Genomic DNA, 24,838 nt, shown 5'->3' with positions numbered 1-24,838 from the left:
CCTATTAAAAAGTGAACTTAAATGGCAAAGAAAAATCACTTTTTTTCAAAAGGGTTTTGGTCCATTTCAGTTGAGTTGCAAAAGGGGTACGTTAGGTCCAATAAGATTTTTTGGAAAAGAATATCTTAAAAAATATGAAGACAGGTAGATTTCTCTTATACCCAATTTTATGTTCTCATGGTAGGGTATCACGAAAATTCAGTTTCGCACAAGAAAATTGCGATATGGGAGAATTAAAAAAATGATTTTCTTGGAGTGACCTAACCAAACTCTTCTCATTTGTCAGAAGGGGTTAGTACAGTGATTTTAGTCCATTTTTCATAAATTTTTATTGTTTTCTGTCTCTAATTTTTGTCACTCTGATGATACCCAGAAGGAAAACCAGTTCCACTGGACCAGTTAGACCAGTATAATTTTAACTGGTAACTCTGGAAATTGGAACATCGGTTTACTGGTCTAACTGGTCATACTGGTCCAGTTAAATTTTTACTGGTCCAGTTAAAAATTAAACTGGTCTTGAATTACTGGAATTTTGTACTGGTCTATTGTTGCTGGTGGTTGTTACTGGTCTCACTGGTCTTCATACTGGTTGGTTTCCAATTTCAGCTGGTATTTTCTACTGGTCTGACTGGTCCTCAAAGTGGTAAAACTGGTCCTCGTACTGGTCTTACTGGATCAATTATTACATGCATTTGGTTTGTTATATACCATGGTCAGTGAAATGTGATGGAAAAGATGGTTAGTAAATTAATCTTTCTGCTGTTATTTTAAATGTGATGTATGAAATTACACATTTTCATTGTGAATTAGTTCACCAATTATTTTGAAAGTTTTTAAACAACAATGAGTGCCATTGCAAGGATATCATAAATCCTGATTTTTCTTTTAAAAACAGGAAATATGCAAATGAGGTAAACCACGTGATCAGCATCATCAGAAATACTGGTATTACTGGTCTTGACCAGTTCAATTTCAAACAATGAATTACTTTAGACCAGTTGACTCTATCAGAGGAATATATCTTGCTTTGATCTTAATCATTTAAAAAAGGAAACAATGTTAATACTTAATAATTATGATAATATTAATAATAATAATTACAATATAAATAACAATGATAACAGTAATAAGAATGATAACAAAAATTAATGATCATAATAATCATAATAATTATGATAATTATAAAAAGAATGATGATAACAATGATAAATGATAACAGTAATAACTGTCTCTGAATTGCAAGATTCATTTTCCATAATCATATGATCTGACTTGAAATAAAGTCATTATTTATTTGACCAGTACAACACCAGTTTGATGAAAAACAATTTAACTGGTATTACTACTATGTTTGAACTGGTCTCCAGTTGATTTTTACTGGTCCAGTTAAAAATCAACTGGTCCAGTAAACATATACTGGAAACCAGTAAAAATCTACTGGAAACCATTTATTGGACCAGTAGCATCAGTTTGAGGAAGAACAATTTAACTGGTATTGCTTCAACTGGAATGCAGTTGTTGGAACTGGTCTCCAGTTGATTTTTACTGGTCCAGTTAAAAATCAACTGGCCCAGTAAAAATATACTGGAAACCAGTAAAAATATACTGGAAACCAGTAAAAATATACTGGAAACCAGTAAAAAAAAATACTGGTCTAACTGGTTTTTCCTTCTGGGTACCAAAGACAATTTGAAATTCAAATGAAAACGTGAATATGAAAGTGGCAAAGAAAAATCTCTTTTTTAATCAAAAGAGATTGGATTCATTTCAGTTTACTTGCAAAAGGGGTTAGGTCCACAATGATAATTTTAAAAAAAATATATATATAGGTCTTGAAAAAAATTGAAGACATGCAGGTAGATTTCTTTTATACCCAATTTTATGTTCTCATGATAGGGTAGTACATCATGACAATTAAGTTTCTCATAAGAATATTGGAATAAGTGAGAATAAAAAACATGGTTTTTCTCGGAATGGTCCAAAAGTGGACCGATAACGTCCTAATAAACCCCTTTTGCATCTAAACTCTTCATTGTAGATAGTCGACTAGACGTGCATTTTGCGTTGCGAAAATTGCGTCGCCGAATTTGAGTCAAAGCCGTGACATCGGAACCGGAAGCTGTGAATTTAAAGCCCTTTTTGACCGTAATACTTGAAAATATTAAGCGGGTACTTCTGCTAACTTGCTAGCGAAAACACAATTCCAGTTAATTTCCACTCGTATTGGTAAGTAGGAAGAAAATAAAGTCACAGTATGGTTCAATATCTCCGTACGTGTCTAATTGCTTTGTTCTTGGCGTCTTAAAAATTCTATGCAGTCCCACTTGTTGATATTTCTGTACTGTCTGTACATGTACGTTGAGTAACATTCTGCATTTAATTTTAAATTTGGTTTGTCACAATGCATGTGTTGTTGTTTCAATGATATGTCTAACGTTATGACGAAAATGCAAGGGCCATGCAAGGTACGATAGGGACCTTTAATTTTAAATAAGGTTACAAATGGACTTTTTGTGAGAAGTTGTAGAGTAAAATTCTGGGAGACTGGGGTAAAAATAAATGAAAAGAAAAAAAAATAAAGCAGGTACCAGTTTAGACAGCAGGCAGCCGTCTGTTTCGAGGAGTTTTTTAACATTTTTTTATTTTTTAAATTTCTCCTCATACACAGACGGCTCGCTATCGTGCAGCCACCATTAGGGGACTTACAATTAACCCTGTAAGTAAGAGCTCTGATCGGATCGGATGATCGGGGGCACATACTTATCCCTATGATCGGTATCGGTCGAAAATATCGGCAGTAAATATCGGATTTTGCTATTTGTTTATCAAGCACAATAAACAGACCCATATTGTCCTTAGCTGACCCCATGCATGCCAAGCACTACTCACATATCTATTCATCCCCTGGAAGTCTGGGTTTCACTGTCAAGCAAGGCAGTGATTTACGATTGTTCTACGCCGACATGACCCAGCTGGTTGGTATCACTACCAGCGTTAGAATGGATCTCCCGCCCTCACAGCGCGCCCATATAATGTTGTAAATTCGTCATCACAAGCCAAAGCCCGGCCGACCACTAGAGAGAGGGAGAGGGAGGGAGCATCGGAGCTCATCTAATAAATACGCCAACGCAGACACTCCCGATCCAATCCGCACAGAGAGTTGGAGAGAAGGTGTGAGAGAGAGATGGGGAGAGGGGACGGAGGGAGTAATGGAAGAAAAAAAGAGAGCAGAGAGTAAACCTCGTGGAATGATGCCAACTTTTATCTGTGGGTATTTAAAATTTGATTAGGCCTGACGGAAATGTAAGAAAAGTATGTTTTTTGTATGAAGTCATTGTTTCTTGTTGTTTGTTTTGTTGTTGCTCTTTTTTTCAACAAGCGTTGATCATGAAAATAGGAATGATTAAATGTTGAAGTAACAGCAAAATTGGGAAACAGAGTGTTGGAGCAGTTGTTTCGTTCAAAGCACCCTTTGCCCCCCCCCCCCAAAAAAAAAGGGTGAAAGTTAATTTTAGGCCTGGGACGATTGTCATTTTTACCATTCGATTATTTCCTGAAAAAATTAATTGAATGATTCGACTGTTCGTCAGGAATCACATCTTTTAAGTCACAATATTTATAGTGACCCCCCATGAAGAAATCCCCATCAAAGTCACATGTTTATCATAAATGAAAGTAGGCCCTTTCCCCCATTCTCCATGATTTTTATATCAAAAGAAATTACATGAAATGAGATTAAATCTTTCAGTTTATCATTCCAATGAAAATCTTTCCTAAATCAATGCTGGTACCCTGGTATTATGCATGCATCCCTCCAAGTGCCACACCCCTGCATATGAATGAATCAGCCCAGATCAGCCGAGTCCAAAGCCCAAAGACATCTTAGTATTTAACAACTCATTCATGAAGTATTCTTTGAGACTGACACACAGGTGGAGCATTTCACTTGAAAAAAATCATCCCTTGCCCACACCATGTCCCCATCCCCACTTGTGGCATTCCCCACGATGCTACACATGTATTTAAAAAAAATGTTTTGCAAAATATTTCATTTGAAATACCTTTCAAAATTACAAATTTTTATCACTTGAACCTACATGTATAACTGGGTCTATTTTTTAGACTAATCGAGAAAGTACTGGTGAAGGCGGCGCGTGATGGAATGTCGTTTTGATTGTATGAGCGGGATATAAAAAAGGTTGCATTGTTTTTAAATATGAAAGGAATTCTCCGGCTCCCACCCCCTATCTTTCTCTCTCTCTCTCTCTCTCTCCCTCACACACAGATGGGGGAGGGGTCAATTTATTTCTGAAGTCACAACCTTTCCTGATAAGGGAACCACTAGGCCTCTTCTTTGTTTCCCCAAAAGTTTCATTGGCTATCGAAGCCGAAGGTCCAATCAGCTCAAGTGAGCTGATTGTGTGTTTACTTTCTGTTTTGAGCATGCAGACAATGACTTATTTTGTGAATCGAGGGCCAGGTCGGGTGGGATTAACATTTTCGGAGCTCTTTCGTGTTGGTGTGTAACTGTGAATGTGATACAATCATTGATAATTTTTCAAAAATTACCTTGGTAACATCATTTTTAAACCTGTATCAAGTATTCAAAAACCGCTGTCATCATTGTTTTCTTGTCATTTTATTATTACTTGGGTATTCGATTTATCCCAACGTCATAATCGGGATCTGCCAAACATTCGATTAGTGTAAATTTTGCTAATTGATTGGCGATTGGCGGCACGCCATTCGATCAATCGATGTTTACTCCCATGCAGGCCTAAAAGTTATATTAACACAAGCGAAAAATAAAAGGCAAGAGAAAGTAAAAGATCGAAATTGACATTGGAGTTTTCACGCTTTGCGAGGAGATTGGTTGCTTCTGTTCCCAACTTTGGTAACAGATCATGTGTGTTGATGTTTCTGTGTGAAAATGTGGGATGATGGAAAAAAAATCAGGGGGAAAAACTCTTCATTCTGACCCTCTGACATGCGGGACCGTAAGTTGGAGCTAGCTCGTAAATTTTGGCGAAGCCCTGCCCTCCTTGCTTGGAATTGACCAATGAGAATCGTTCCCTCTAATTTCCATTCACGGCACTCAATGCTGATTGGATTTATCATCTGACAAGATCTCCTTTATATCACGAGCGTTGTTTACAAAACCACTGGAGTGTAATGCACACCAGTCGATTAGGGGGATTTTCTCAAGTGGATGTTTCCAAAATATTAAACAAGTCTCGTCCCTGGGGTCAAAGTTGTCAATGAAGGAGATGTGGGCAGGAAAGGGTGTTCATATTTGTTAGGGGTGCACCATTAGATATCCAGGGGAGGGGGCTGGAAGTTTGAAAAAAACTTGACTTGCTAAATGAGCAACATCAAAAAATTGACTCAACATCAGAGTTAAAAAAAAAACTTGGTCCACTGACAAATCATCTCAAAGGTGAAAAAAAAACCTTGTCTCAATGGGGAAAAAATGCTCAAAGAAAGGAAAAAAATTGCATGAACTCAAACTTCCAGCTTCCCCCCCCCCTGGTATCTGGTACGTCCCTTACGAAAGATGATTATTCAGGGATGTGTACCAGCCATGATCCTTCTACTTTTCTTTCCTATCATTTACTTTTATATTTTTCATCGCCATTATTGTCACCAACACAATGTTCATACCTACAGAAGTATTGTTTAACTCGAAAACTCATACTAGGTTTATGTATTAGTCGGGGGAAAAAAATCCCCTACTTGACCTATGAGACAAAAAATTGCAATGAATAAGCCCACTTTTATATGTCGACTAATAGTTGCCCAGTTCAATCAAAATAATAACAGATCAACATTGATACTCTATTAAAAAGCATGTAATTTTCGTTTCTTATAAGACGCACGAAAATAATTCAGTTCCAGCATGTATTGTTCTACGCACATCACTACCCTGTCCCCGGACCCCCTATTGCTACGATCTGGCATTATTTCAAAGTAACATAAACCGTTACTCTCATTCCTTTCAGCCCCCCCCCCCCGTTCTCTCTCCCCCTCGTACGGTACCCGTAGTCAGTCTCTCTCCCCCATCTCTCTCTCTCTCTCGAGCTCACTGAATCTTTGAATTCCCAGGTCATCATATCAGGACGGCCAGCATGGAGCTCCGCCTAGTACCTCGATGTGATGTTGCATGCGTACACGTGGTCTTTTTTTTTTTAGTCTTGTGTTTCCTCCGATCCTTCAGCGCTGTATTCATATCACAGTATCACACCCATGGCATGCACAACAATGGAAAGACGAAAATGTAAACATGCTTTTCATATTCTTAGACTGATTTAAAACATAAACATGCTTTCAAAACACATCCAAGTTTCCTTTTATTTTTTGAAATCATATTACAGAAAGTGAAATAACAAATTTTGAGAACGTGAAACAAAACAGAGAACATGATGGGCTCAGACTTTGGAGGTCGCGATAACATTCTTGTGCACGGTGGTGGAAGTAATTTACGAGCGTAGCCAGCCAACTGGCGCTAGCTGGGCAGAAAAAAAGTGAACTGTAAATCTTTTTTTTGTTTAGAAGAATGTGGAATGATTTGGGGCACGCGACTCCAATTAATCCGCGGTTTTCTGCATGGCAACAGGTATTTTTTTAAATCTCTATTTGTGGTAACCCCGGAGCAATTGATGACCTCAGTTAAGGACATCTAAGGACATCAAAACAACCATTTCTCTGTTGCAGTCATATCGGCTTGCGTTGCAGCAGTCGACCAAGAGCTAGCACAGCTAGCGCACAGCAACAATGGCCGACTAGCGCAGCCAACTTTGGCCCGGCGCGGTGAATTTCGCAACCGATCATGACGATACATTTGCTATGATCGGCGATCGGCATAAAACAACCGATCAGCAGTGATTAGATCGAGATCGGCCGCCGATCCGAGAATCGGTTACAGGGTTACTTACAATGCAAAATCCCCCCGTCGGGGCTCTTCAATTTTTGTCTTTAATGAATCAATTTTTTGAAAATTAACGCGACAGAAATGCAAATTGATATTCCCTCTTTGCATTAATTGCCAAAAAACGGGGAAAATCAAGTTAAAAGGAACAAAAACAGTGACTCACCTCGGCTGACGCGCAACTTCACTGCCCTGTTTTGTCCGAACTTAATACACATAAACATATGGCCATTGAGTCCCCTGTACAGATCGTGCTAGAACTTCGGTCTCTGTATTTGGTGAGTGAAGCCAACGGAGTTCAGCTGAACAACCAACATAACAGAGACCGAAGCTTTTGGTCTAGTACCGGTTCTACTACAAATAAATAATAAAACAGGAAGAAAGATCTAAGTAAGAAGACAGAAAAGGGTAAGAATGAAGCAGAAATAAAAATAATGAAAGGATCAGATCAGAAAATAATGAAAGAAAGAAAGAGTATGAAAGAATTAAACTAAGCAAGCAAAACAAAAAAGAACTTAAAAGAAAAAAAAAAGAATGAATAAAAGAAAGAAATAGAAATGTCAATGATAAAGTGAAGAAGAATAAAACTGAAGTAAAAATAAAGAAACTTAGGAAAACAGAAAAAAAAGAGGATAAAATGAAGGAATAAAGAACCGAAAAAAAGTTAGAAAAAAAAACAAATGAAAGAAGGTAAGAAAGAGAAAAGGAAGGAAAAAAAATGTAAAAAGTGAAGGAAGAGAGAACAAGGAAAATGAAACAAAGAATAAAGAGAGAAAAAACAAAGAGGGAAAATAAAAAAGCAGTAAAAATTAAGAATGAATGAAAAAAAACAAAAAACGAAAAGCATTAATGGAAAGAATAAAGAAAAAGATTTTTATAAATTAATAGAAGAAAGACAGAAAAAAGAAAGAGTATATAAAGAACGAAGGAGAAAAAAATGAGCGAAAGAAAGAAAAAGAAGAAATAAAGAAAGTAAATAAAACACTAAAGTGTCGGAAAGCAGAAATTTAAAAAAATGAGAGCGAATGAACAAAAAAAAAGAACCAAAGAATAAAAAATAGAAAAATAAAGGGGGGGATTTTAAAATTAAGGGAAGGAAGAAAGAAAGAAAAAGGGAAAAAACAAATATAAAGACAAAAGAATGAATGAAAGAAAAATAAGGAAGAAATAATAAGATTACAAAAAAATAAAGTGAAGGTAGAAAGAAAAAGGGAAAAAGAAAGAAAAGAAAAAGAGAGAAAAAGGGGAAATAAACAAGCAGAAATAAAGACTTAGTAAAAAAAAAATGAAAGGAAAAAAAGGGAAAAGGGAAAATAAAAAAGGAAGAAAGATTAAGAATAAATGAAACAAAGGAAAACCCCCAAACATTGGACGGTTCCAAATATTGGACGAAATGACTTCAACTACATGTACCTCCCAACAGGCCACAGTCTAACTTTACAGGGACCTGCACTGGTGGGAACCTTGTATGCAAGAGATACCGTGGTACATGAACATACCTGCTATTGAACTGCACACACAGTAGTTCCAGGTTCCAGTTGCTGCTCCAAAAGAATATTCCAGGGGTTAAATCGGGATAATTTTGACTTCCAAAGAATCTTATGTCTGATGTCCCTCTGCATGGACTCCAAAAGATCGATGACCAAGAAAAATATCGGAAGGGGGATGTTCGATCTATCACAAGAAAATCTGCATTTGGCCGCTGTGGGGGTTCCCCACACCCTTCCAAATATGGCACTCTCCCAAACATTGGACATATCAGCCGATTGAATTGGAAATGCGTGCTGTTGACGCGTGCGTGCTCGTTTTCAGAACGAAGTCGCGTGCGGCTGAGTAAAGATGTTCAATGTTTAGAGCCGAAAGAGGTCCGTTTGTTAAGTACCGGTAAATAGATATCATTTAGAGTCTACCTATTTCTATATCAAAATCATTGATAGTAATGATTAAAATCGGCATTTGCACAGCTGAAATAAGTTATTTTCTCAATAAGCAAACAATTATTTTGGGGTTTCAAACGCGATTTAAATCGCCAAAATTGATCGCAGCACAACTCTACGTGCCCGATATTTGGCAAAAAACAAGCTTCTGGTGAAATAATTTCCATTTACCATATTTTTTCAATTCTATTTTTTTTATGACATTAATATTCAACACTTGTACTACGGAAATACACATGATTTTTATTTGATTCAATGATTGTATTTTTGTTTTGGTCCAATTATGCTTAAGTGACACTTAAGTGTCCGATATTTGGGCACTTTACTCTAATAATACATGTAGTTGTATGCCAAATGGAATTTAAAATAATATTAATATTAATATGTTTTGATTTTCTGAATTGAAGGAAGATCCCGGCCCAGACATGCCAGCCACAGACAAAGACAGAGCTTCAATTCTGCCCTTGAGCTCAAGGAGGTGGCCCCAAAACAAAACACATTGCAAACTCCAAAGGCCAGGGACAGGGCCACGCAGAGCAGATGTTGAAAATGGAATTTGTTCATAAATAATTGCAGAATTTCTAGCTAAAATAGTCCATATTTTGTCTCATATGTTATGCAGTTTTTCACATTGATACCCACAATGTTGTAGAGAAATGGGTTGATGTCATATGAGAGAGAGAGAATCCTCTTAACATTAGTGGAGCAGTAAATGAAGGGGTAGGTGATGGCAGTTTGAAGGGAATCCTTTCCATTTTTTTTTTGCCGAAGGATGACTTTTCTCAATTTAAATCAATGGAATGCTGATTTCTAACCATTTCTTGTTTATCTAACAAGGTAGACTATTTTTTTTTTTTTTAAGTTGATCTCACATCTATCAATTCTTTACATTTTTTTTTTACAATATAGGCGTACATGTAGATCCATGTGTCTCTGACAGATTAAGATCAGTGTATGTCAGTGTTTTCGCCAAGATGAAGAGAGCTGAAGAGGAAATGGAGAGTGAATCGGACTCTGGGAAAAACAAGAACAAGAAGGCAAAGGTGGATGTTATCAAGTAAGCATTTCATGCCCCAAAATGGGTATTATTTATATTAATATTGGAATAAAGAGCATGATGCACATTTTTGTTTCCATTTTCTTTTAATAGTCCTGATCAACTTCATAAATCCTATTTTTCCTCCCCTCTGGTCTCAATATTTTCTTCCCTCTTTCCTTCTTCTTTCTATTTGTCTTGTATCGATGTTGTAATGAGTTGAATCTGATGCTAATATTGATAATAACAAGAGTATATAATGATGATAATATGATATTAATAATGATAATGATAGTGGTGAATACCGTTAGTGATGACAATGACGATGATGATCATTGTAATGACAAAGTTATGACATTTTCAATTATATGGGCAATACTTTTGTAAGAATTTGTTTCTTGTTTCAAAACATGTAAAAAATTTGTTGATGATTATATGGACAGTGATATATTTATTAATAATAATTCATCATGTTAAGTTGCTTTTACTGTTTTTTAAAGTGTTCTTTTGTTTATTTTAATGCAGCATATCCTCTCAGAATGTGATAACCCAGATGATGGACATTGCCCTCCCGTTATCCAATCTAAAGAAAATGCTGGGACAGAGACTACAGTGTAAACTAGATGAACATGAAATATACCTTCAAAACACAGCTACTGTAAGTATAGACCAGTTTGGTTTCAGAGCATTATAATTACGGGGATCCAAAAAAAAAAAAAACTTTCAATTTATATGTGGTGCGTCAGTTCTGTTGATATGTCAGGGCATAAATTATCTTAATCATTTTGTTGTGGGTAATGGTTTTATGGAAATCTCTTTCTTGTGGCTTTAACTATGTACAAGAGGAGATAATTTATGCATTGACGTAGTAACAGGCCTGATTCATTGCATAATTAATAGACTGATATTTTCCCCAGGAATGGCTGGCATGAGAAATGATGATAATTATGGTAATAATGTTAACAATAATCATTATCGTCATGTTAGTTATACAACACATGACATATAGGCCCGTATTCTAAAGTCTGGTTTAAATTAAACCCTGGTTTAAAGTTGTGGTTTAACTATAGAGAGCCAATTGGAGCACAAATCCCTTACAATGCACATTCAATTTATTAACTCATTTGACACCCAAATTGTTCATAATTGTCTGGGAATGGTAACTGAAGTATTTTTCTTCGTTATGAAAGCAAAATGAAACAAAATAGTAAACATAAGAAATATACAATATAAACAGAAATTTTGGATTTATGGCTTCCCATAATTTTAGCAATGAGTCAGACTGTGGTCTAAGTTAAACCTGACTTCAGAATACGGGCCATAGTATTTGACCCATCCACCTTGAACCTTGAAGAATAATCCCTTTCAGCAGCTTCAAAGCTATCCGGTATGAAATTATTCTGTGTATCAGTGCGAGGTGCCATGGTGAAGTAATTTGAAATTCCACTTATATACATTAAAAGTGAGTGTGCACCCTGCAAGCAGGTAAAAAATGCCTCTTGGTTTACAGCATAAGAGATGAATGGCAGTGCGGCCTCTCTAAATACAACTGGGTTTGTTCCTTTTACAACAGATCCTGGTGGGTGTTTCATAAAGCTGTTCGTAAGATACGAATGACTTTGCGCACGACTGGTTATCCTTTCATGTACTATGTGATATCCCTATGTAATTGAGTTATGACCTAATGACATGTTCCAGTCGAACAGCTTTATGAAACACCCACCTGGTCTACAAGTAAATTTGTTAAAATATTATTTTAAAGTTGAAATAAGACAGAAAAAAATGTATTTGCATCTACATGACTGTTTTTCAATTTTTAATTTTGTTTTTATATCTCTTCTGTATAGCTGATTGAGGATAAGAGTTTGTTGGAGCAAGGTATCTCAGCCGAGGGAGTGGTCCAGTTTAGTGTTCAGGTCATTTCTAATCAGGGTAAGTTCAATTGTAAGAAAACGTTTTAAAATTTTTTGAATGCACAGTGCTGGAAACGACAACTTGAGCGAAAGCAGGGGTAATTACAATAATGATTATAGTGATATCTTATTGAGCCCACACTCCGTCCAGAGATGCTTATGGCAGACCTGCCAACCTTCTACAACCCCAAAAAAGTATTTTTTGACAAAAAAGAGTATTTTTATAAATTTGTCTAAACATAACAATTGCCATTCTGTTGTAATGAGATCGGTGAAAAAAAGGTGATATTACTCTACTTGAAAACTTGATAATTCACCCTGTTAAACATGTGCTTGTAGGCAAGAATTCACTTGTTCTTTTCATGCAACAAGAATACTGGCCCTAAAGTGATTTTTACCGGTTTGGGACTGTCGGACCGGCGCTAGTGTCACGCGCTGTGTATAATACATACACCATGATCAGAAATTTAAAAATAAGTAACAAATCATACAAAAAAGTATTGGTGTATTTATAGTAAAAAAGAGGAACAAATACTCTAAAAAGGTAATGGTTGGCATGTCTGTCATGGTGCTAGTGCAGCAACAGTTCCCATATTTTACCTCGGATTAGAGAATTTCTATATGGGTGCTATATAATTGCCTATTCTTTATTATGATTTGGTTAGTGTAGGTGAGGGGGCACTGTTCGAAGGATTGTGTCATTAGCTTAGGTATTTTGCACCAGGAATATGAATTGTAAATTCCGTTAAAAGTATGTTATGAAACCCAAAATATATATATGTATTCTTTCTCCATATCAATATCATTATCACCATCGTCATGAAATCATTGTAATGGAGTTTGATAGTTGTTTTTTAAAAGTCTAGTTTGGGGACCAGTTTCATTTGGTTTGATATCAATTTGAAAAAGGCTATCATTCTCTAATCTTTACAGTTTGCCCACTCAAGCAACTGACATGCTCACAACACCTATGCTCATTTGTCACATTAACGTAAAGAGTGATACATGTAACAAGTTCAATGAAACTCTTCTCTTTGCCATCCCTTGAGACTCTTCCGAAATGCTCTAATCTCAAATATTTTCTCTTCTCTATTTCTAGGAGTGAAGCCTCGGTTAAACATCGTTGACATTGTGAAACCAATCATTGAAACTGTGGAGGTACCCATGATTGCAGAAGGTGAAGAAAAAAAAAATCTAATTTTTGTCCACGTTCTTCTGAAAGATCTCCATTAGGGAGATTCTGCCTGTCCCCCTTTATGTTGGGCCTTTCAATAATTGTCCATGTTTTCTAGCTCTTATGTAAAATCGTAATGCCCTCAAATGATCATGTCTTGGGCAGCTGATGAAGTGAATTGAAAGTTGAGGAACCTGTGGGTCGGACCTTCAGTTATTTTACGGAATTGCTTATATCTTTGATATTATAGAGAGTAGTCTGTTTTTGTGTGATAATAAAAGGAGGGGGGGGGGGGGTGTAAAAAGGGGTTGACACTTTTATGAAATTGCAAATTTCCTTAACTTTTATACATACGTTTTTTTTGTCATGAAATATCAAACCATACCAAATTGAAGGTGATATCATTCCCCATGCAATCTCCTTATGTACAGCATACTAGTGCAGTTTGTTGCTGCTTCATATTGCCACATGCAAAGTTTGGCAGAGTTGGGTGCAGACATGAGAAGATAGGTAACAGAAATGTTCCCTTTCATTTTCACTGATGTATTATGGGTATATACATGTACATAAGTATTTTTATGCATTTAAATTTTGCTAGTCTTGCCCTACTACCAAACCTGTGTTAGTAGTTTAATTTTGATAGACCAAGTCATTAATAGTGTTTGCTTTTTTTTTTTTTGGGGGGGGGGGAACTATTTATCCTTTTTGTCTAAACTGGTTGGATTTATTGCTATGTTCTGATTTTTTTTTCAATGCCTTTATAGTACCAGTCGAGAGCATGGATGATGACAGCCTGAAGCTGGTAGAGGGCGCTGTAGGGGACGAAGTAGAAGAAGAACAGGTGACGAGATGGATCGTTTGCAGTAACTATAGAGATGAACAGGATAAGTTCAATATCCCTTATGGTAAGAGATTTGGATTACAAACCTGTTATCAGGGGCCTGTCTTGCAAAGAGTTGCGATTGATCCGATCAATCGCAACTATGGAAATCCAGCAAAGTCAACATATAAAATGCATGTTTGTTCAAAAGATTTTCTAGATATGAATGTATATCCATAAATTCATTGATTTCTGGACAACTTGGTGTGTTCTCCATTGTTTACAAAGGACATTTCGCAAATTTCCTGCAGAAAAAATATGGCATTGATGGATTTCCATAGAGTTGATTGGATCAATGGTAACTCTTTGTAAGACGGCGCCCAGATCTGCCAATTGGTAGGCTTTTCTGGAAGCTTCGTGGTGTACCGGTTCTGACTCTGTCAGTTCGAATCCCACCATGGCTTAGTGTCCTTATGGCAAGGCGTCAATCTACACTTTGCCACTCTCCACCCAGGTGCTAACTGGGTACTGGTAGGAAACAACCGTCATTGTCCTTGGTTTAGGAAGTGTGCGCCAAACAGGCTGCTTAAAAAGCTATGAATCCAGTGACCGGGTAGTAATAATTGTGAAGCACTTTGAGCAGTTATAGATTGGTATTATCCAATTATTATTATTGTTATCCTATTTAGTAGGAATTTTGATGGGAAAGTGACACTAAATATAATTTTCCCCTCAAGAAATGGGATATTTATACTTGTAAGAATGATGATTTTTTTTTAAATGTTTTTCAAAATTTTAAAGAAAAATTTGATTTAAGGATTCAAAATAGGATAGGATAGAATCTGAGTCCCCAGTTTTCTGCAATAGGGATTTGGGAAGAATGCAGAGTTTACAGAATTTCCTGGAAAACACAATTTTTCAGGCCCCCTCAAAATTGAACAGTAAAAATACAGTGACAATCATAGCATTGGTAAGTTCTGTGGGCAATGGATTGTGGGATTGATTTCTACGATTGATTGTATAAATTTATTATTGTGGATGATCTCTTGCAAATCAGTCCCACGATCAATTGCTAGGTTTCATGTTTCAGGGCCGAGATCATGTTAAAAACTGTGACGCGACATTTGCTCCGGCGACAATTGAAACAATTGCTCCAGGCTGTATTTTGTCTGAGATACAAGGTTAGGGTTAGGGTTGCAATAGGGTTTTATGCAAGGTTTATGGTTAGGTTTAGGATAGGGTATAGTGGTAAATCAAGAGTTGAAGTTGGAAATTCCATTAGTGTGCAGAATTTACAGCGGAGCAATGGTCTCCGAAGCAAATGTCATGGAACCGTTAAATACATCACTGTTACGCTCTTTTTCCACTCATCTTTTCATTTTTTTAAATGTATAAATCTAGATCCACAACTATGGACTGAAGACCAAACATTACACTGGTTATTATGGGCAGCAGGAGAGTTCGCTACCGAATCTGCAGATCATGTTAAAAACATCATCATGACGGGGAATAAGATGTGCTGTCTTACGAAGAAAGAATTCTGCGATCTGTTCCCCAAAGAATCTGCCGATCTGTTCTGGACTCATCTAGAGCTTATGAGGAGTAGTGAGTTATTATTATTATTATTTATTCGGCAAATAATACAAAAAATACATTTCAGTATAAACAATACAAAATAAAAGATATCAACCATTGAAACACCAAGGGCAGAAAGATTTAACTGAATTACTGTGGCATGAAGCCTCCTGTTCCAATTCCAATGGTTGATTTTCAATATCTATTAAATACTAAACAATAATAAAGTATTCGCTAGAGGGTATTCATTTGTCTCGCAATCTACTATGGTCAACAATGAAATTTGTGATCACTCTCGCAAAAAGTGTTCACTAGCTTACAAGTTCACGAGCTTTCGAGTGCCGCTGCAACTCTTTATAAAGTGACGAAAATTATCTGATAACGTAGTCTATTTATACCAATCCTTTAATATAATAATAAAGTACTTGTAATATAAAGGGGTGTAGCATGCAACATGAGCGATCAAAAAATATTTGATATAGATAATATAAAACTATATGGATGAATTATGGGTAAAGATAAGTTATAACCGTACCTCCTCTACAGTTAAGAACATAAATTTTTAATTCAAGAGGGATATAGAAACCCAAAAGTTGAAACATTCTGCAATTGGACATTGGATTATTACTTTCCTTCCTTTAAAAGAGGGCAATGCCATATATTTATGTCCAACTTTCCCTTGCCCAATTTAATTCTAATAAAAAAAAAGAACTCAAGAAGTTTTTATTATGAATGGGAAAATTTGGGGAAAATTGCTCTGATATAATCACTTACAAAGTATTGTTTTGACATTCTCATCCCACTTTACGATATGCATGCTCATTATTTAGGAATGAAGCTTTAGTATATTAGTGGATATTGTCCATTCTCTCAATATCATGGGCCTTGGGCCACTTAGATATATCACTGGAGATGTGCTACCTATGTAAAAAAATACCCTTTGATGCATTTTGATTTGTCAAATATATGTATTGTCCTATCCAGTGCTTCAATCATAGATTTCTCCCAGATATTGATAGTCATACTCATAACATACCCATAATCAAGGAATCACACAAAAATCAGGACAAATATATTGTGGGGAACGATAGTTTGAATTGACTTTGAATGAGTTAGCTCCACAAATATAGCCTTTTCCATCAATATTTTCCTCTTTCGTAAAGAGATATCTTGACCCCCCCCCCCCCACTACCACCGGCACTCAAGTACCCTTTTTAAGCATTTTTGTGTTCATACATGTGTATACCAATATTGAGGCAGTCCCCCCCCCCCCCGTAAAGAGGTATTATTTATTTTATTACTTGCTTTGTGAGTCTTGACCCTCCCCCCCACCCACTACCACCGGCACTCAAGTACCCTCTTTAAGCATTTTTGTGGTCATACATGTGTATACCAATATTGAGGCAGTGCCCCCCCCCCCTTGAAAATGCTTACCCAATTTTTCTCTTTTTCCTTTCCTGTATATATACGCATATATGAATAAGTCGATTATATTTTCTTCATTTCCAAGGGGGATCCACACTTTACAAGCTTTGCTTTTTTAGTGGACCCCCCTCATTTCCATTTATGCTCAATATTATACTGTTTTTTGTTTTACGAAGTAAGAATGCTCATCTGTAAAATATATGAATAAGTCGATTATATTTTCTTCATTTCAAAGGGGGATCCACACTTTACAAGCTTTGTTTTTTAGTGGACCCCTCTCATTTCCATTTATGCTCAATATTATACTGTTTTTTGTTTTACGAAGTAAGAATGCTCATCTGTAAAATTGTACTTGATTTGTATTACTTTATATTACTTTGTATTATGTTTTGAATGGAAATGGAATAAAGAATTGAATTGAATCTTAGCATATAGATGTGTTCATTTTGTTTGATTTTCTTTTATTATTCAGCTGTTGATCAGTGTGGATCTACATCGATGGCTATTGCAGCGGAAGGTACGTTGAACCATCCTTTATATCTTTAAAGCTGAAATAATGTAGCAGCTAGCAATCCATGAGTTCATGAGAAAGTCTTGAAAATCAGTGATTGTCACCATTCCATTGTAGATCTCCATGTAGTTGCGATTGATCCGATCAATCACAACTATGGACGGCCAGCAACATCAACATCTAAAATGCATGTTTGTTCAAAATGTTTTTTTAGATACATGACGTAAATTACATAAATTCATTGTTTTAAGTAATGAATTACTTACTTGAGCATGCATGTACAGTGCTATTTCCATCTTTTACTAAGTCAAATTTATGCTGCTATGTCAGATAGATTCCTTTGGTTGAATAGATTTTGGAGGTAAGCCAAATAAATGACATCTTTAATCTTTGTGTTGGTCTTGATATTTATTCTGTGCTTCACTGATATGAGATTATGTTCATAGTGACCATATAATAGTGATGAGCATGCTCTGTCTAAAATCAATGTCACTGGTATTTTCACTCAGAATCTGTCACTGAAACGGTAAACGGTTCCCTTCCTGCCAAAACACCCGCATCAAAGCGCCCTCGTGCGGTATCGAGAAGTAGCAGTACAGACGACAAATTCTCACCTGGAAACAGGACAGGTAGGATCCCCTGTTCATATGGTTTCCAAATTTACATTTGTTTCACCATTATTGCTGTTATTATTAGTAGTAGTACTTTTATTGGTTTTAGTTGTAGTTGCTGTTTTATTTATTGTTTATCTATCTATCTATCTATCTATCTGTCTGTCTATCTATCTGCCTATCTTTCTATCTATCTATCTATCTTTCTATCTATCTATCTTTCTATCTATCTATCTTTCTGTTTATCTATCTATCTGTTTGTCTGTCTGTCTATCTATCTATCTTTCTATCTATCTATTTGTCTATCTATATATCTATCTGTCTGTCTGTCTGTCTGTCTGTCTGTCTGTCTGTCTGTCTGTCTGTCTGTCTGTCTATCTATCTATCTTTCTATCTATCTATCTATCTGCCTATCTTTCTATCTGTCTGCCTATTTTTCTATCTATCTATCTAAGACCAAGAATTATCAACACAATATAAATTCACCTCTGGAATGCCAGGGGCAGAAGCAGTTAACTGAATAACTGTGACAACAAACCTTCTGCACCACTTCCAGTGGTTATAAACATGGAATGATACATAGTACTTGATTTCAAAATATTTTTTAAAATCCTTGTAAAATCCATCTCGCAAAAGGATTATTATAACTCTGCCCTTTATAATGAATACATTAATTATTATTTCAATATAAGACTGCCCAGTTCATCACGATCTGAATGGCAAGTGAAGTGCTTTGGTGGGATGCGAACCCCCGACCTTGTGGTACAAAGTCCGGAGACAAATCCACTGAGCCATAACCCCCCTACATATGCATTCTGCTTTTAGGTATGTTTCAAAGTCCGGAGACTGATCCACAGAGCCGTGACATGTCTATGTACTTGTGCTTTTTCGTTTCTAGGTAACAATGGTCAGATTCAGCTGTGGCAGTTCTTATTAGAGCTGTTGACAGACAAGGACGCCATGGATTGCATCTCATGGGTTGGGGCCGACGGGGAGTTCAGACTCAACGATCCGGAGCGTGTCGCTCAGAAGTGGGGAGAGAGGAAGAACAAACCGTCCATGAACTATGAGAAGCTCAGCAGAGCATTAAGGTAAAAAAAAAGAGAGAGAGAATATTTATCTGGTGATGGTTATTTAGGGACCCCTCTGTAAAACATTGCTGTATGTTGTCTACACTGAGTAAGCCATCCATTTTTACTGATATGACGATCTTTGTATATACATATGGTTGTCGTTTTCTGTATTTGACAGAATATCAATACAATAAAATACGGTGGTAGACATTGATTATTGTGAAAGGCAGTTTATGTTTTTGTTCAGTTATTCATCAAGATGTATACGATTTTGCAGTAAATGTATCCCTCGTGTTGTTGGGGAGAGTCATGTCCTTCAAAAATGTCAGTTTTCTTTAATATCAAGATCATGGCTCGTCCCAGTTTCCAAAATGAACTCAGTAAGCCATCCACAATTCCAGAACCAGAATATGTATACACTTTTTTTGGGGAAAATACAGTTTTTTTGTCACAGAATACAGTTTTTCATTCCCAGGTTGGCAGGTCTGAACCTACCGCAGTGGAGCTGTCTTGAGTTACGGTTGCCCATTAGATTCTAACCTGGATTCAGCTCTACATTTACTTCCATTTCTGATGTCAAAATAATCCATCCGAAATGCTTATAGTTGGAAACAAATTCTGTAAGACTTATTTCAGATGTCTATGAATTTGCAATACCACATTTTCAAAATGATCATTTTCTTGCTTAATCACTACAGGTAGGCAGATCTACAATAAAGAGTACATTTTTAAATCAGTGGGTGTAAGAGAAGAGATAATACCATGTTGTACAACGCCTACTTAGCTTGTTGTACGCGAGCAAATGGGAGGCTGAATGTCAAACATTCGTACCGTTGCACACAAGACGTACCATCCAAAATGTACCGTTGCACGGCCTTAGGAGGTGACGTCACAATACGATTTAATTCATTGCGCAGTAAAAATGAAGGTGAAATACGCGTATAGCCTGCTGGCTAAATGCGCAATGCTGCCCAAGGACATGTGCGCTTGTGGGATTTTACTTTTCGCTTTCAATATTTTTGCTTCCTTTTCGTAGATTACTGCAGGGAATACTGTGGTTGTTGTTTTTTTTTTCGCTAAATTCCGAGGCGTTGTACAACACAAATAGCGAATATTCTTATTCGTGCAATGGTGCGAAATTTCGCATTCGGTGAAAGAAAGAGACGCTCTATTCAACTCGGCTCTCGCCTCGTTGAATAGAGCATCTTTCTTTCACCTCATGCAAAACCTCGCACCATCGCACTCATGCCTATTCGCTATTTGTATATTGTATGAGGGTATGTCTTCTCTCTTTCCCTCTCTAGATATTACTACGATGGTGACATGATAGCCAAGGTCCATGGTCAGAGGTTTGTCTACAAATTTGTCTGTGATCTTAGGAGCCTTATGGGATACTCGGCAGCAGAACTCAATAAACTAGTCAACGAATGTCGACAAACTAAGTTAAGTCATGCCAGCAGTGATGACCTGGTGCAAAACATTGTTACGATATCAACTGCATAGCAGTAGGAATGGTCTTTTGGTGAACTTTAATGGCTTTTTATCTGTGATCTTTGGAGCCTGAAGGATACTTGGCAGTGGAACTCATTAAACTAGTCAAGGATTGTCAACCAACCAACTAAGTCAAGTCATGCCAGCAGTGATGGCTTGGTGCAGAACACTGTGACGATATAAGCTGCATAGCAGTAGGAATGGTCTGCGAGACTCAATAAACTAGTCAAGGAATGTAGACAAACTAAGTCAAGTTATGCCAGCAGTAATGACCTGGTTCAGAACACTGACGATTTCAACTGCTTAGCAGTAGAAATGGTCTGCAGAACTCAATAAACTAGTCAAGAAATGTCGACAAAGTAAGTTAAGTCGTGCCAGCAGTGATGACCTGGTTCAGAACACTGACGATATCAACTGCATAGCAGTAGGAATGGTCTGCAGAACTAGGCGAGGAATGTCAACAACCTGAATTAAGGCATGCCAGTAGTGATGCCATGGCTTCGGACAATATGAGGATATCAACTGTTGAGCAGTAGGAGCTGTAGGAATGGTCTTTTGGTGAACCTATGGCTTTGGCACATCCTCGAGAGGACATTCAAGACTTCCCTCGAGAGCTGAATATCACATCACCAATGTCCTCATTATTTGCTTCGTCAAAAAATTGGAGAATGACAATCTCTCAGAACAGTGAAATGAGGGAATATGACATCATGGTGATAATTGCACTTTTCCGAAGCACATTGTAGCAATATTGAACTCTCTTCTTTCTCAACATGGCAGTGTTCATTTCCATCCAGAATTTCCCCTAGATAACCTTGTGTGAAATCCTTGCAGGAATGTAGGACAAACCTTATGACATGTTGATTGTTACATACTAGAATTTTGAGCCTCAATGCTATGTCATATTTGTCTGTCAGTCCAATACTGTGGACTGGATACCTCCAAAACTTTGGAGCCAGCATCAGTATTTTTTAGACAGCCATTGTGTGGTGTTGCAAATCTTGATTTGGGAACCGCTTATCTTGGCCTTCTCTCTATTACATGTAGGTACCTGATTGTAGGTCACATGGGTGATCCTTTCTTGTGGTAAATGATATTCACCATTAAATGTTTGTTGGTGATTATTTAGCGCATAAGAAAGGTTCACCAGTCGTTCTTTAAGTCGCTCCTAACCTACGAACAGCTTTATGAAACACCCACCCGCTCACTAGCAATACTCAGGATTGTGTTTTACAACGATGTTCATAAGGTACGCATAGCCTCTGTCCTACTTGTTGAAGGAGGCTGTTTCATAAGCTGTTTGTAAGTTATGTACATGTGTGACTTTACGCACGACTGGTGGCCCTCTCTCAAGATAAATTATATATTCTTAGCTGTCCGAGCACCTCAGAACATGTTCCAGTCGTGCGGAATGTCCATTGGTGTAAATTCAAGCAGTAAATCTATTGTTCGGGGGAGGGGGGGCAGGGGATGAACTATTGTGTCATCCCCCTTACTTGAATAGCATGATTTCATTAATTTACGCCCGTAGTAATGTCATCTGTAAGTAACTGTACAGGCAGATGTGTGAAACACCCACATGTGGCCCGTAACACAAAAATTAGCAATGATCGTAGAACATATTTCTACGATTGATTCCACTGACTACAATGTACAATCAATTGTAAAAATCAAGCGTGCAATCAATCGCTAACCTACGGGACCCTGGTTGCCCGTACTTGTGACATACCCAAGCTCCATGTTCCGAGTGGGAGTGAATCTCCTGCAGTCAAATAATTTTGAGATATCGTAAACTTTTCATTCAGATGCAAACATTAGTCGGATGTCATCTGGAGCTGGTGGAATTTGGTGGGTGTTTCATGAAGCTCATGACTTTACAAACGACAGGACCATGTTTTTAGGTGGTAACTTACATGAACATAGGGATTATCATGTTGGACAAGAAAGGGTCACCATTCCGTCCGTATAGGCACTCATGCAAACAGCTTTATGAAACACCCACCAGATGACTGTGAGTCTGATGTACCGATAACACTAAAGAAAGGGTCAGCAGCCATGCGTAAACTCATCCAGAATTTATGCACAGCTTGATAAGGAAACACCACCTAAATTTAGGTTATGATCCAGAAATTCCAGAATGGAAAAAAAACAACAGAACCTCTTTGTACACAGCATCAGGATGAATTTACCAGACAAAAGTCAGAAGTGAGTGAAAGTATTACACAGAATATGGTATTGATGTATAGCTATATAGAATTATGCTCTTCCTTCCTTCTTGCACAGCAATACCATTGTACTCATTCAGGTGGCAGATTTAATTGTTTATTCCATGTATAAAACTTTGTATTCGCTAGTGAACTATTGGACCAATAATTTATGTTGCTCAAAATGCTTATTATATTTGCATATCCTATTCACAAACTTGTGTGTTGTTTATATGTCTGGAAAAACCCAATTAAGTTGTCAACAAGCATTTAATACTTGCACAAATACCTTGAACTTTAAGACACTGGAGACACATTTCTTTTGGGGATAAAGATGACTTCTAAGTGACGTCATCTATTTCTCGGTTTAATAACGGGGATAATATAGAGTTAGACGACTCCTATCTCTCATTTTTATACTCGTGTCCCTTCTATCTTTCATTTTCTCCCTCTTTTTATTTTTTTTTCCTCATCAGGCCTTGAAAAAACTATTTGTCATGTTGCCCTCATACATGTAAGCCCAAAACCAGAAAGCAAATTCGATTTTCTTGTTATTTTTGTAATAACTTCACTCCTGCACTGCACAAAGAAAATCACATATGGGATGATTTATTTATGCAGTCAAACAGGTCAAAACACATAACTAAGTGCTTTTCCAGCCATTGAATACAAATTTAAACAGATATTTCACCCACATCTGGCATTTTCTCACAAAAACATTGCATTTGTATATTTTGGGTCTGCTAAAAGAAATAAAAGGAAAAAATAATAGCGACCCTGTTTTTTCAAATTTTAGTTGGTCGGATGAGAAAAACAACAATTTTTAAAGTCCTTATGGGGGGGGGGGGGGGTGACTGGAAAATTAAAGATGATAGCCAATTTGAGGATCAAAAGAAAGATTGATTTTGATCTTGTGAAAGTTGTGTACCTAAAGCGTTACTCAATTTTTTTTTCTGCCAGTGTGCTCTGGCGTTTTCTGAAGGTTCTTTGCCTTATCTCAATTTTTTATGAATATGCTTACATGTAATTTTGTTTTGTTCTACATGTATTACTCGGTGCATACAATTGTGTTTTTTTTTTTCATGAGAATGCACCATTTGCTACATGTATGAATTCAATTTGTACATTGCTTTTAAATTAATTATTTATACCAAATTAGAGCTGCGTGTAAATGATGGATTTCCTTGCGATTAGAAAATGCATAGAAAGTAATATTTGTATATATTACAATGTAATATAATGTAATAAAGTGTAATGTATCATTTCAACAAAATCAAATGGCTCGTGTGTTTCGTTATTATGAATGTTACAATTTGCTTGATACAAACTACTTAGGTATTCCACATCATGGTGTACAGTAGATAAACATAGGAGAGGTGAAATGAGATTCATGATAGAATCCTTCAACGAAAGATCTAAGAAGAAAATGAATTTCAGAAAATTTTTGAAGGGGAACCCAACCAAATTGAGTTGTTTGAAAATATGAAGAAAAGAGGAATATATTACTGAACAGAAGTGTGACGTCATCAATTTTTACTTTTTTGCATTTCGGCGTTTTTGATACCATATTTTGGGAGAGCATGATGAAATACACCCACAACCCAAATTTGGTGGGAATCGGTCCATGGGCTCAAAGCTATGAATTCATGAATACATAATTAGCCCCATTGAAGTCAGTGTATTATTGGCCTGGTTCCTAACATTTAAAACAAGGCCAATAATACACCGACTTCAACGGGGCTAAGTATGTATTCATGAGGTCATATCTCAGGCCCCCATGGACCGATTCCCACCAAATTTTGGTAGTGGGTGTCTTTCATCATGCCCTGCCGTGATATGGTATTAAAAATGCTGATATGCAAAAAATGTTTTTGCGACGTCGCTTCTGTGTACTCTATTAGAAAAGCAGAAAGACAAAAATATCTTCTTTTTCTGCTTTCACACAATCAACTTATTACCAAGATTATATTTTGCTTTAAATTCTCTCTGAAATTTTGAGCTTCATGTAACAGAAAATCAAAATTGATGGATTTGCTGCTTACTCTTTATATAGATTTTTTTTAATTGAAAAATGGAATGAAGATGTTCAGAAGAAAGTTCAGAATCAGTGCAGACTACTTTTATGAAATGTAATCATATTCCT

At 36.7% G+C, this 24,838-nt stretch overlaps 1 protein-coding gene across 1 annotated transcript; it reads left to right on the top strand.

The window, feature by feature from the left end:
• Positions 1-2,075: 2,075 nt before the first annotated feature.
• Positions 2,076-23,973, top strand: LOC129266261 (GA-binding protein alpha chain-like). The gene is made up of 11 exons (XM_054904100.2): positions 2,076-2,226; positions 9,772-9,919; positions 10,424-10,556; positions 11,746-11,830; positions 12,911-12,988; positions 13,750-13,890; positions 15,207-15,410; positions 17,278-17,322; positions 17,826-17,945; positions 18,826-19,018; positions 20,305-23,973. Exons 2-11 carry the CDS (start codon positions 9,837-9,839, stop codon positions 20,501-20,503), a joined length of 1,281 nt encoding a protein of 426 aa, XP_054760075.2. The 5' UTR covers positions 2,076-2,226; positions 9,772-9,836; the 3' UTR covers positions 20,504-23,973.
• Positions 23,974-24,838: the final 865 nt, after the last annotated feature.

This window comes from Lytechinus pictus, chromosome 8, assembly GCF_037042905.1.
Source record: "Lytechinus pictus isolate F3 Inbred chromosome 8, Lp3.0, whole genome shotgun sequence".
In the NCBI taxonomy this organism is placed as follows: Eukaryota; Metazoa; Echinodermata; class Echinoidea; order Temnopleuroida; family Toxopneustidae; genus Lytechinus; species Lytechinus pictus.
Note: the sequence above shows the minus strand (reverse complement) of the source record. Positions and strands in the feature narration are given on the sequence as shown.